The 12849-nt window shown below is 34.9% G+C and overlaps 1 protein-coding gene and 1 non-coding gene across 2 annotated transcripts in view; one reads left to right on the top strand and one right to left on the bottom strand.

The window, feature by feature from the left end:
- The window catches only part of FCRL5 (Fc receptor like 5), a 41998-nt gene extending 36173 nt beyond the window's left edge, over positions 1-5825 (bottom strand). Inside the window, exon 1 of the mRNA XM_055083945.1 lies at positions 5795-5825. Within this exon, the coding sequence (XP_054939920.1) occupies positions 5795-5825 (31 nt within the window). The remainder of the gene's footprint in view (positions 1-5794) is intronic.
- A 6415-nt stretch (positions 5826-12240) lies between these two features.
- LOC112062248 (U6 spliceosomal RNA) lies at positions 12241-12347 on the top strand. The gene has a single exon (XR_002890639.1). It is a non-coding gene; the product is annotated as a U6 spliceosomal RNA (small nuclear RNA).
- The last annotated feature ends 502 nt before the right edge of the window (positions 12348-12849 follow it).

The following is a 12849-nucleotide window of genomic DNA, read 5'->3' as shown; positions in this document are numbered from 1 at the left end:
AATGTTCTATGATTATCCCCATTTTACAGACCAGAAACTGTTTAAGTAGCTGTTAAGGGCAGAATGGAGTTTTTAACCCATTTATTTGAACCCATCCTGTTTGACCCTAAAGCACATGTTCCTCGACATTACCCTATCTTGCTCCTTTATTTTGGTGACACACTAGGATGTGCTTCCTATTTCTGAAGTATTCCATGCAGCTTCCAACTATGGGGTCCTTTTTTCTCACATTGTGCTGCACCCCATCCCTGCCCCCTCCAGCTCCTACTGTCTATCTGTTTCATGAAGTCATTACCAGCTACTTGGCATATAGTTTGTTAACCACTTTTACCATCATTGGTAACTTTGCTTGGACAATTGTTTAACTGAGATCTTGTTACATAGATATTTCTTGTACATTGGCCTTGTTGAAGGCTCTTCTATATCATGAGCTTCCTAAGCACAGAAATGCTGCCTCCCATGTCTTCCCATCATTCTCAGCACCTAGCATAGTGCTGTGTATTAATGTTACTAAATTTGTTGAACAAATGAATAAATATGTTTTATTCTAACATTTTCAACTTTGGTAAAAAACCAACCAGTTGATATGTGTGAATTGATAGACTTATACACACCCATAGGCACAAAGAGAATATCACATGTTGGGAGTGACATGAGCAAGATGGTAGAAGAGGAGGTCTCTAGTCTTTGTCTCCACCCTCTACAGAAACAAAGTTTTGGAGCCATCTACAAACAAAAACTGAGAGCTTTGAGATCTAGAGATTGTGAAACCCCGTTGGAGCCCAAGACCAAGGAGGCCACTGTGAGAAGACAAGCACATGCGCTGGTAGAAGACTCACTGACTATGATCCCAGCTACAGACTGAAAGCTGCCTTATTTTCCTGTAAACTCAACTCTAGCTCCACTTGTCCATCGTCCTGCCACCAGCCTTTTCTGCTGAAGAATCCATGCTCATCCATGCCCTTGGTAACAAGCCCACCAGCCTCAGATCTGAGTTCTATTGCTGAAGCAGTTCTGTGACCAAGATCCAGTCCCACTCTACGGTAGTCCAAAGCAGTCTTGCCTGCCCAGGGTTCTACCCAGGGACCCAGTGACAGCCACACCCGTAAGCACCCCTGGCAACAGAACTTCATGTCTTGAACTTGACTGTGGTCCTTAAAGCCATCCTGTGACCAAACTCCAGTACCATTCTACTGAAGTTCAGGGCAGTCCTGTCTGCCCAGGGACCAGCCAAGCAACCCAATGAGAGAATGCTCAGGGACCTAGCAGAAATCACACCCATCCATGCCCTTGGTAACGGGCTTGCCAACTGCAGACCCAAATGTAGACCCAGCAATAACCATGAGATCAAGCTCCAGCCAAGCTCAACCATGATCCTGGAGGCAGTCCTATAAGTTCATGGAAGAAGCAAGAGTATTTAGCAGTTCAAACAAGTAAATACCAGAAAGAGTGTCTGCTTTTCTAAATTCACAGACACCAATGCAGAGCTACACAGATCATATTTGTCAGGCAAATATGACAACATCAAAGGAAACTAATAAAGCTCCAATAACTCACCCTAACAATCCATGAACTGCTTGACTAACATTTCAAAATAATAGTCTTAAAGAAGCTCGATGAACTATAAGAAAAAGCAGACAAGTAAATTAATCCACAAACAATAGATAAACAAAATGAGAAGTTTAACAAAGAAATAGAAAACATAAAAAAGAACCAAACAGAAATCTTGGAGCTAAAGAATACAATGACTAAGCTGAAAAATTCAATAGACACCTTCAATAGCAGAAGTGATCATGCAGGAGAAATAATCAGTAAATTCAAAGACAAGCCATTTCATATTACCCAGTTAGAGGAACAAAAAGAAAGAAGACCAAAAAAGAGTGAAGACGACCTAGGGGGTTTATGGGATAACATTAAACCAATCAATATATGCATTATTGAAGTCCCAGAAGGAGCAGAGAATAAGAGCAGAAAGATTGTTTAAAGAAATAATTAAAAACTTCCCAAATCTGGGGAGGGATTTGAACATCTAGATCCACGATTCCCAAAGGATCCCAAATAAGCTAGACATCAAAAGTTCCAAGACATATTATAATCAAACTCTCAAAAGTCAAAGACAAAGTTTTGAAATCAGCAGGAGAAAAGCAACTCATCACACACAAGGGAACCCTAATAAACTTACAGTGGATTTATCAGTAGAAAAATTGCAGATCAGGAGAGAGTGGGATAATTAAAATACTGAAAGAAAAATCCCTGCCAACCCCAAATACGATACATGGCAAAGCTGTCCTTTGAAAATGAAGGCGAGATAAAGACTTCCCAAGATAAACAAAAGCTGGGGAAGTTAACTACCATAAAACATGTTGTAAAGAAAAGCTAAAGGAAGTTCGTCAAGTTGAAATTAAAGGACACTAAGTAGCAACATGAAAACACATGAAATTATAAAATTCACTGTTAAAGGTGAGTATACATATGGTTTGACTTATGATTTTTCAGCTTTGTGATGGTGCAAAAGCAATATGCGTTTGGTAGAAACCATACTTTGAACTTTGAATTTTGATCTTTTCCTGGGCCAGCAATATGCAGTATGATACTCTCTTGTGATGCTGGGCAGCAGCAGTATGCCAGAGCTCCCAGTCAGCCACACAGTCAAAGAGGTAAACTTACAACAATTCTGTATCTATACAGTCATTCTGTTTTTCACTTTCAGTACAGTATTCAATAAATTACATGAACTATTCACTACTTTACTAAAAAATAGGATTTGTGTTAGATGATTTGGCCCAACTGTAGGCTAATGTAAGTGTTCTGAGCATGTTTAAAGCGGTTTAGGTTAGGCTATGATATTCAGTAGGCTGGGTGTATTAAATACATTTTAGACTTATGGTATTTTCTACTTATAATAAGTCTATCAGTACATAACCTCATCATGAATTGAGGAAGATCTGTATAGTTATATTCAGACTACTCTGAATACTGGGTCTTATTCTATTCAGTCTGCTATGAAAAAAGTGCCATACTGGGTAGCTTATAAACAACAGTATTTATTTCTCAAAGCTCTGGAGGCTGGAAAGTCGGATATCAAAGCACCGGCAGACTCATCTCCAGTACAGTGCACTTCATCATAGACAGCTATCTTTTCACTATAATCTTATATGGAAGAAAGCATAAGAGGGCTCCCTTTGGCCTCTTTTATAAGGGCACTAATCTCTTTCATGATGGTCTGCCCTCATGACATAATCATCTCCCAAACGCCCCACCATCTCCTAATACTATCACCTTTGGTGTCAAAATTTTAACATATGAAGTTTGAGGGGAAACAAACATTCAGACCATAGCATCCTATATAGTGGTGTATAAATCACTTTTAACTCTAGCGAAAAGAGTTTAAAAAGACAAAAGTATTAAAAATAACTATAGCTAAAACAATTTGTTAATGTACATACAATATAAAATGTGTAAATTGTGGTATCTATAACAAAATGGGGGGAGAACTAAAAATGTAGAGTTTTAATATGTGATTGAAATACATTTCTTAACTTAAATTGTCTGTTATATTTAATAAGTTCCCATAGTAATCACAAAGAAAAAAAGTGAAATAGATATACAAAGACCCCCAAAAGCTAAAACTGTCTTGAACCAGAAGAACAAAACTGGAGGCATTATACTTCCTGACTTCAAATTTTATTACAAAGCTATGGTAATCAAAGCTAGCATAAAAATAGACATATCGATCAATGGATCAGAACAGAGAGCCCAGAAATAAGTCCACACTTTTACAGTCAACTGATCTTCAAAAGGGGTGCCAAAAACACACAAGGGGGAAAGAATAGTTCTTTCCATAAATCATTCTGCAAAAAAAATTGGATCCTTATATCTCACCATGTACAAAAATCAATTCAAAGTAGATTAATGCCTTAAATATATGACCTGAAACTGTAAAACTACTAAAAGAGAGCATAGGGAGAAAGCTTCTTGGCATTGATCTGGGACATGAGTTTTGGATATAACCCCAAAAGCATAGGCAACAAAAGTAATAGCTAAAGCAAATGGGATTGCATCAAAAGTAAAAGCTTTTGCACAGCAAAGGAAACAGCAATATAAAGAGAAACCTATGAAATGGGAGAAAATATATGCAAACCATATATCCAATAAGGGGTTAATATATAAAATGTCTAAGGAACTCTAACAAATCAACAGCAAAATACAAATAACCTGATTAAAAAACAGTTAAGGACATGAATAGATATTCTTAATAGAAGACATAAAAGTGTCCAGAAGTATATAAAAAGATGCTCAACATTAGTTATCCTCAGGGAAGCGCAAATCAAAACCAGGAGATAACACCTCACACCAGTTAGAATGGCTATTACCAAATAGATAAAAGATAACAAGTGTTGATGAAGAAACCTTGTACACTGTTGGTAAGAATATAAATTCACACAGTCATTATGCAGAAACAGTATGGAAGTTCCTAAAAAAATTAAAAGTAAAACTATCATATGATCTAGCAATCCCACTTCTGGGTATGTATCTGAAGGAAATAAAATCAGTATCTTGATGAGATTCTTGCACTCCCATATTCATTGCAGCATTATTCACAGTAGCTAAAATATTGAAACAATCTAAGTGTCTGTCAACTGATTAATGGATGAGGAAAATGTGGTGTATAATAATATTCCGTTGCATATATATATGCAACGGAATATTATTCAGCTTTTAAAAAAAGAAAAACATCCTGCCATTGTGACAACATAGATAAACCTAGAGGACATTATGCTAAATGAAATAAGCCAGACAGAGAAAGACTAATACTGCATGATCTCACTTACATGTAGAATTTGAAAAAGTTGAACTCACAAAAGCAGAGAATAAAATGGTGTTTGCCAGGCAGTGAGTAGGATGTAGGGGAACTGGGGAGATGTTGGTCAGAGGAAATGAACTTCCAGTTGTAAGATGAAGCAGTACTGGAGATCTAATGTAGAGTATGGTGACTAATAATGTATTGTTGAAATTTGCTGAGAGTTCATCCTGAGTATTCTTAACACACACACACACACACACACACACACACACACACACACACGGTAATTACGTGAAGTGAGAGAAATGTTAACTAGCTGATTGTGGTTATTACTGCATAATATATGTATATCAAAACATCTCGTACATCTTAAATATATACAATTTTTATTTGTCAATTATACTTCAATAAACCTGGAGGGAAAAAGAAAGAATGTCATGCATCTTAGGCTTTTCCCTTGCCTTGCCCACTTCCCCCTGTGAGTCTCGGTCTTTGTCTCATCCTCCCTGTGTTCTTTATCTGAGTCACAGCTGTGGTTTGCATTTGTGTGCAAAAGCAGGAGACATCTTTTGTATTAGAAAACTTTCCCTCCCATGTCCAGCACCATGGTCTGACATTGTCATACAAGGGATAAACACTCCTCCTCTGCAGAGAGAAAACTAGGGTCTTCTCTGAATGAGGCAATATAAACAAGCAAATGTAATACATTTTCTGGACTTTATCAAGTAATATTTGTTGTAGAAAAAAATGAATAAATCCTTAAGTGTTGTGGTCACTGTGGCTTCCTTCTTTGTAAAGTTGAAGCTCTGACCACGTTTTCAGCCTCAAGGGAAAAATCTCTGAGCTATACAGTGAAGACAAAGAATATAATCTCCCCAGGCAGAAAAGAATCTCTGAGCAGGGGCTGAGCCCCCAAGAAAAGACCAGGTCCCTGGTAGAGAGATGCTGTCCCAACCCCACCCAGGGCCCACGTTGAGCTGTTCTACTTACCTAGGACCAGCAGTGACACCCACAGCATCATGAAGACTTGGCCTGTCCAAGGCTGAGACCAAAAGAGAGGTTTTATCAGGAATAACAGGTTTGGCCTTGATCTTACAGTTGTACACAGTCACAGTAGCCCCAAGGAAGACATCTGAGAAACAGCTTTTTCAAAGAGCAGGATGCATTAGTAAATTAGAAAAAAGGAAGTGGAAGTACCCATCCTCATCTACTAATCAAAGTTTCCTGCCCAGTGATCAAAGTGAAAAAATATATGTTAGGGTTTTTAAAAAGCTCATATCCTTGACCCCACATTTCTATTGCTTGGAAAATACCTTAAGGAAAGTATGGAAGATAGCTCTAAAATAATGTTTTTGTTACGTTATTCATAATAGCCAAAACACTTGAAGCAACATAATAGGACTGCTTAAGAATATTCTGATACATCTAAACAATGACATAAAATGCAGACATTAAGAATGAGATAAAGTTGCACATAAAAGAAGGCAAAGCAACCTTGATTAATGTGAAGAGAAAAAAGTGAGGAGTAGATTGGTATTTGTAGTCTTAACACATTGGGGTATATGTAAAAAATAGAGTACATGTGTATATAAACTGACAAAGTATCCTTTTTTATTTCCTGGAAAGTATACCTAAAATAGTGGTTTTATTTGAAGAACTATGGATGGGAAGGAGACATTTTATTTTATGTCTTTCTATACTGTTTAACTTTAAAAAAATTACTATGTTTGTGAATTGATTTTATAACATTTTAAAACTCAAGTTTCCATCCTGGTATAATGACACCAAAGATCACTAAGACATTAGCTGCCATGAGAAATGCCAGTTCCTTCTTTTCAAATAGTTTTCCCCACCCTTTCTTTCTGAGTCCATACCTTGGTCTTCTTAAGGGGACATTTAATCTCATAGCTGCAAATGCATATCACCTTACATACATTATGTTATATCCTACCTACTTCATTCTGAGACAAGAAAAGCATATAAGGATAAATAGAGATTATTCTATCTCAGTCCAGCAGGAGGACCTCAAGGGAACAAAGAGCTTTTACTTGCTTTTGAAGCTAATACAAATAGCTCTGCTACATATATTCTTGTATAGGTCTCTCGGTGCATGTGGGCATGAATATCCATTGAATATATACCTGGGAGTAGAATTACTGGCTCTTAAAATTATTTTAGAAGGCTCAGTTTAGAAGGTACTGCTAAATTATTTTGGAAAGTGGTGGTGCTAATTGCTACCTTATCAACCAGTATGTGAGAGTTCTTGTTGCTGTAAAATATTTACTGATATTGGTATTATAATCTTGTAAAATTTAGCCACTGTGCTAGGATTATCTTAATGCAGTTTTAATTTTCATGTCCCTGGTGAATTATGCAATTGAGCATCTTTTCATGTTCTAATTGGTGAATTGGATATTCTTTTAATCTCACTGGTCATTTTTTCTTTTCTTGCCTTAAAATACAAATTTTATTTCATCTGGCTTGCAATTTTTCTTTTGTGATATCATTGTCTGGTTTTGGTATCAGTGTGATGCTGGTCTCATAAAATGACTTCAGAAGTGTTCTTTCCTCTGCAATTTTTTGGAATAGTTTGAGAAGGATAGGTGTTAAATCTTCTCTAAATATTTGGTAGAATTCACCTGTGAAGCCATCTGGTCCTGGACTTTCGTTTTTTGGGAAATTTTAAATTACTGATTCAATTTTATTACTGGTAATTGATCTGTTCATATTTTCTATTTCTTCCTGGTTCAGTCTTGGGAGATTTTATCTTTCTAAGAATTTGTTCCTTTCTTCTAGGTTGTCTATTTTATTGGCATGTAGTTTTTTGCAGATGAAATGATACTACAGATAGACAATCCTAAAGATGCCACCAGAAAACTACTAGAGCTCATTAATGAATTCAGTAAAGTTGCAGGATACAAAATTAATATACAGAAGTCTGCTGCATTTCTACATACTAACAACAAACTATCAGAAGAAAAATTAAGGAAACAATCCCATTTACCATCAAATCAAAAAGAATAAAATACCTAGGAATAAACCTATCTAAGGAGGTAAAAAGCCTGTATACAGAAAATTATAAAACACCGATGAAACAAATTGAAGATGACACAAGTGGATGGAAAGCTATACCATGTTCTTGGATTGGAAGAATTAATATTGTTAAAATGACCATACTAGCCCAAGGCAGTCTACAGATTCAATGCAATTCCTATCAAAATACCAATGGCATTTTTTTCCCAGACCACAACAAACAATTTTAAAATTTGTATGGAAACACAGTAGACGTTGAAGAGCCAAAACAATTTTGAGAAAGAAGAACAGAGCTTCCAAACAGCTTGAAACTAGGTACTGAGTTACTCCTCTTAGGAACTCTGAGAGGTCTTGGCACATCCTCAAATACTGGGAGCATTTAAAAATATAATAAGCTGTTTGAAGAAGCACAAAGATTTGAGAGATGACAAAGAGCTGGAGCAGGGTTGAATAATAAGTTTTATCTCCTACATGAGGCCACTCTTCAATATTGGGAGAGACCTTCATTTCATCTACTGTATACAAACCATAACAGAGTCAAGCAAAATAAAGAAACAGAGGAATATATTCCAAATAAAAGAACAAGATAAAACCCAGAAAGAAAAAAACCTTAATGAAATAGAGATAAGTAATTTACCTGATAAAATGTTCAAAGTAATGGTCATAATGATGCTCACTGACCTGGGGAGAAGAATGGATGGACACAGGAAAACTTCAACAAAAAGAGGGAAAATATGAGAAAGTACCAAATAAAAATCACTGCTGAAGAATACAATAACTGAACTGAAAAATACACTAGACAGATTCAACAGCAGACTAGATGAAGCATAAAAGATGATGAGTCAACTTTAAGACAAGGCAGTAGAACTCACCCAATCAGAGCAGCAAAAAATAAATTGATTAATTTTTTTTTAAGTGAAGATAGCTTAAGGAGCTTATGAGGCAAAACCCAGTGGACACACATTCAACTTATAGGTGTCCCAGAAGGAGAGGAGAGAGAGAAAATAGCAGAAATCTTGAAGAAATAATGGACAAAAACTTCCCTAACCTGGGTAAAGAAATAGACATCCAGATCCATGAAGTTACGAGTTTAAATAAGATGAATCCAAAGAAACATACATCAAGACACATTATAATTAAAATATCAAAATTAAAGACAAAGAGAGAATATTAAAAAGCAACAAGAGTGAAATATTTTGTTATGTACAAAGGAACACTCATAAGACTAACAGTAGATTTTTCAGCAGGAACTTTGCAGGCCATAAAGGAGTGCAATGATATATTCAAAGTGTTGAAACAAAAAATAAAAAAATCCAACAATTAATACTCTACCCAGAAAAGTTATCAGGTAGAATTTAAGGAGAGAGAAAGAGTTTTCCATACAAGCAAAAGCTAAGGGAGTTTTCACCACTAAACTGGCCTAATAAGAAGTGTTAGGAGGACTTATTTAAAATGAAAAAAAAAAAGTTTAATTTCTAACAAGAAAACATATGAAAGAAAATATTTCACTGGAAAAGTAAATATATAGTAAATGTAGTGGTTTAATCACTTATAAAGCTAGTATAAAGATTAAAAGACAAAAGCAGTAAAAACAACTATTACAATCATTAGTTAAGGGATACACAAGACATGAAGATATAAACTGTGAGGTGGAAAGTAAAAATGTTGAAATATAGGGATCAAACTTATGTTGTTGTCAATTTAAAATAGAATGTTATGTTATTATATGAAAGCTTCCTGATAACCACAAAACAATCCTTTAGTAATTACCAAAAGATACACAAGACATGAAGATATAAACTGTGAGGTGGAAAGTAAAAATGTTGAAATATAGGGATCAAACTTATGTTGTTGTCAATTTAAAATAGAATGTTATGTTATTATATGAAAGCTTCCTGGTAACCACAAAACAATCCTTTAGTAATTACCAAAAGAGAGAGAGAGAGAGAGAGAGAGAGAGAAATATAAGCATAACAGTAAAAGCAAAAGTCATCAAACCACAAAGGAAGAGAACAAGATTCAATAAGTGGTGCTGGGAACCTGGAGAGCTACATGTAAAAGGATGAAATTAGTATATTTTCTCACACCACATACAAAAATAAATTCAAAATGGATTAAAGACCTAAATGTAATACGTGAAAAACTCTTAGGAGAGAACATAGGCAAAACACTCTTTGACATCAATTGCAGCAATATTTTTATGGATCAGTCTCCTAAGGGAAAAGAATCAATAGCAAAAATAAACAAATGGGACCTAATTAAATTTAAAAGTTTTTGCAAAGCAAAGGAAACCATCAACAAAATGAAAAGATAACCTACTGAATGGGAGAAAATATTTGCAATAAGCTCATACAACTCAACATCAAAAACAAACAAACCAACAAAAAACAGAATTAAAAATGTGCAGAAGAATTCAATACACAATTTTTCCAAAGAGGAAATGCAGATGGTCAACAGACACACCACTAATCATCAGGAAAATGAAAATCAAAACCACAATGAGATATCACCTCACACATGTCAGAATGGCTATCACCAAAAAGAAGACAAATAACAAATATTGGCGAGGATGTGGAGAAAAGGGAACCCTTGTACACAGTTGGTAGAAATGTAAATTGGTGCAGCTACTGTGGAAAACAGCATGGAGGTTCCTCAGAAAACTAAAAATTGAACTACCATGTGATCCAGTAATTCCACTCCTGGGTATACATCTAGAAAAACCAAAAACACTAATTCAAAAAGATACATGTACCCCAATGTTCATAGCAGCATTATTTACAATAGGCAAGATATGGAAGCAACCTATGAATGAATAAAGATGTGGTATATATATTGAATATATATGTATAAAATGGAGTATTACTCAACCAAAAAAAAAAAAAATGAAATTCTGCCATTGCAGCAACATGGATGAACCTAGAGGGTACTATGCTTAGTGAAATAAGTCAAACAGAGAAAGATAAATACTGTATGTCATCACTTATATGTGGAATCTAAAAACAAAACAAGCGAATATAACAAAACAGAAAAAGACTCACAGCTATAGAGAACAAAGTAGTGATTACCAGTGAGGAAAGGGAAGGGGGAGGGGCAAGATAGGGGTAGGGAATTAAGAGATACAAACTACTAGGTATAAAATAAATAATTATATTCTACAGCATAGGAAATGTAGCCATTATTTTGTAATAACTGGAAATGGAGTATAATCTATAAAAATATTGAATAAGTATGTTGTATACCAGAAACCAAAATATTGTAAGTTAACTATGCTTCAATTAAAAATAATTATAATTTAAACTGGTACACTCTTACAGAGACACCAGGGTGATTTTAAAATTTATCTGAAAGATAACATTTAAATTTCTAAAAAATTGTGAAGATTGTTTAGGATGAAAAACTAACTCTTGTAAATTTGGCATGATAAATTCAAAAGAACAAACATGTTTGGAAACACATCAATGATTGTAATTTAATTTTGTTGAACATATAATTTCACTTGCTTGTATATTTAAATATTTTGTAGCTAAAATAATTATTCACTTAATGAATAAAAATAATATAAAATTTGGAAAGTCTTAAAAAAAGAAGAGTGCAAGAGAAGAAAAAAAGGAACACAGAAGAACTACAAAAACAAGTAGAAAAGAATTAACAAAGTGGCAATATGTACATACCTATCAATAGTTACTTTAAATGTAAATGGACTAAATGCTCCAACCGAAATACACAGAGTGACTGACTGATAAGAAAACAAGACCCATATATATACTGTCTACAAGAGAGTCATTTTAGATGTAAGGACACACACAGACTCAAAGTGAAAGGATGAAATAAGACAGTCTATGCAAACGGAACCAAAAGAAAGCTGGAGTAGTGATACTTATATCAGAAAAAATAGGCTTTAAAACAAAGACGGTAGTAAGAGACAAAGATGGGCATTACATAATGATAAAGGGGTCAATCCAACAGGAGAATACAACATTTATAAATATTTGTGCATCTAACATAGGAGCACCTAAATATATAAATCAAATTTTAACAGACCTAAAGGGAGAAATAGACAGTAATAATTGTAGGGGATTTTAATGCCCCACTTACATAAGTGAATAGATCAACCAGAAAGAAAATTAGTAAGGAAACATCTGCCTTAAAGGATGTGTTAGCCAGATGGACTTAACAGATATATACATAATGTTACACCCAAAAATAACAGAATGCACATTCTTCTCTAGGGCCCTTGGAATATTTTACAGGAAAGATCATATGTTAGGCTACAGAACAAGTTTTAATAAATTTATGATAATTAAAATCATATCAAGTGTCTTTCTGAACACAATATTAAACTAGAAATTAATACATGAAGACAACAAAAATTCACATATGTGGAGATTAAACAACATACTACTGTGTTTGCTTCAGCAGCACATATACTAAAATTGGAATGGTACAGAGAAGATTAGCATGGCCCCTGTGCAAGTATGACATGCAAATTCGTGAAGCATTCCATATTTTTAAAACAAACAAACCAATCCAAAAATGGGCAGAAGACCTAAATAGACATTTCTCCAAAGAAGATAAACAGATTGCCAACAAACACATGAAGGGATGCTCAACATCACTAATCATTAGAGAAATGCAAATCAAAACTACAAGGAGGTATCACCTCACACCATTTAGAATGGCCATCATCAAAACATCTACAAACAATAAATGCTGGAGAGGGTGTGGAGAAAAGGGAACCTTCTTGCACTGTTGGTGGCAATGTAAATTGATACCACCATTATGGAGAACAGTATGGTGGTTCCTTAGAAAACTAAAAATAGAACTACCATACTACCCAGCATTCCCACTACTGTGCATATGCCCTGAGAAAACCATAATTCAAAAAGAGTCACGGACCACAATGTTCATTGCAGCTCTATTTACAATAGCCAGGCTATGGAAGCAACCTAAGTGTCCATTGACAGATGAATGGATAAAGAAGCTGTGGCACATATATACAATGGAATATTACT

Source organism: Physeter macrocephalus, chromosome 4 (genome assembly GCF_002837175.3).
Source record: "Physeter macrocephalus isolate SW-GA chromosome 4, ASM283717v5, whole genome shotgun sequence".
Taxonomy (NCBI): Eukaryota; Metazoa; Chordata; class Mammalia; order Artiodactyla; family Physeteridae; genus Physeter; species Physeter macrocephalus.
This window is presented reverse-complemented; position numbering and strand designations above follow the sequence as displayed.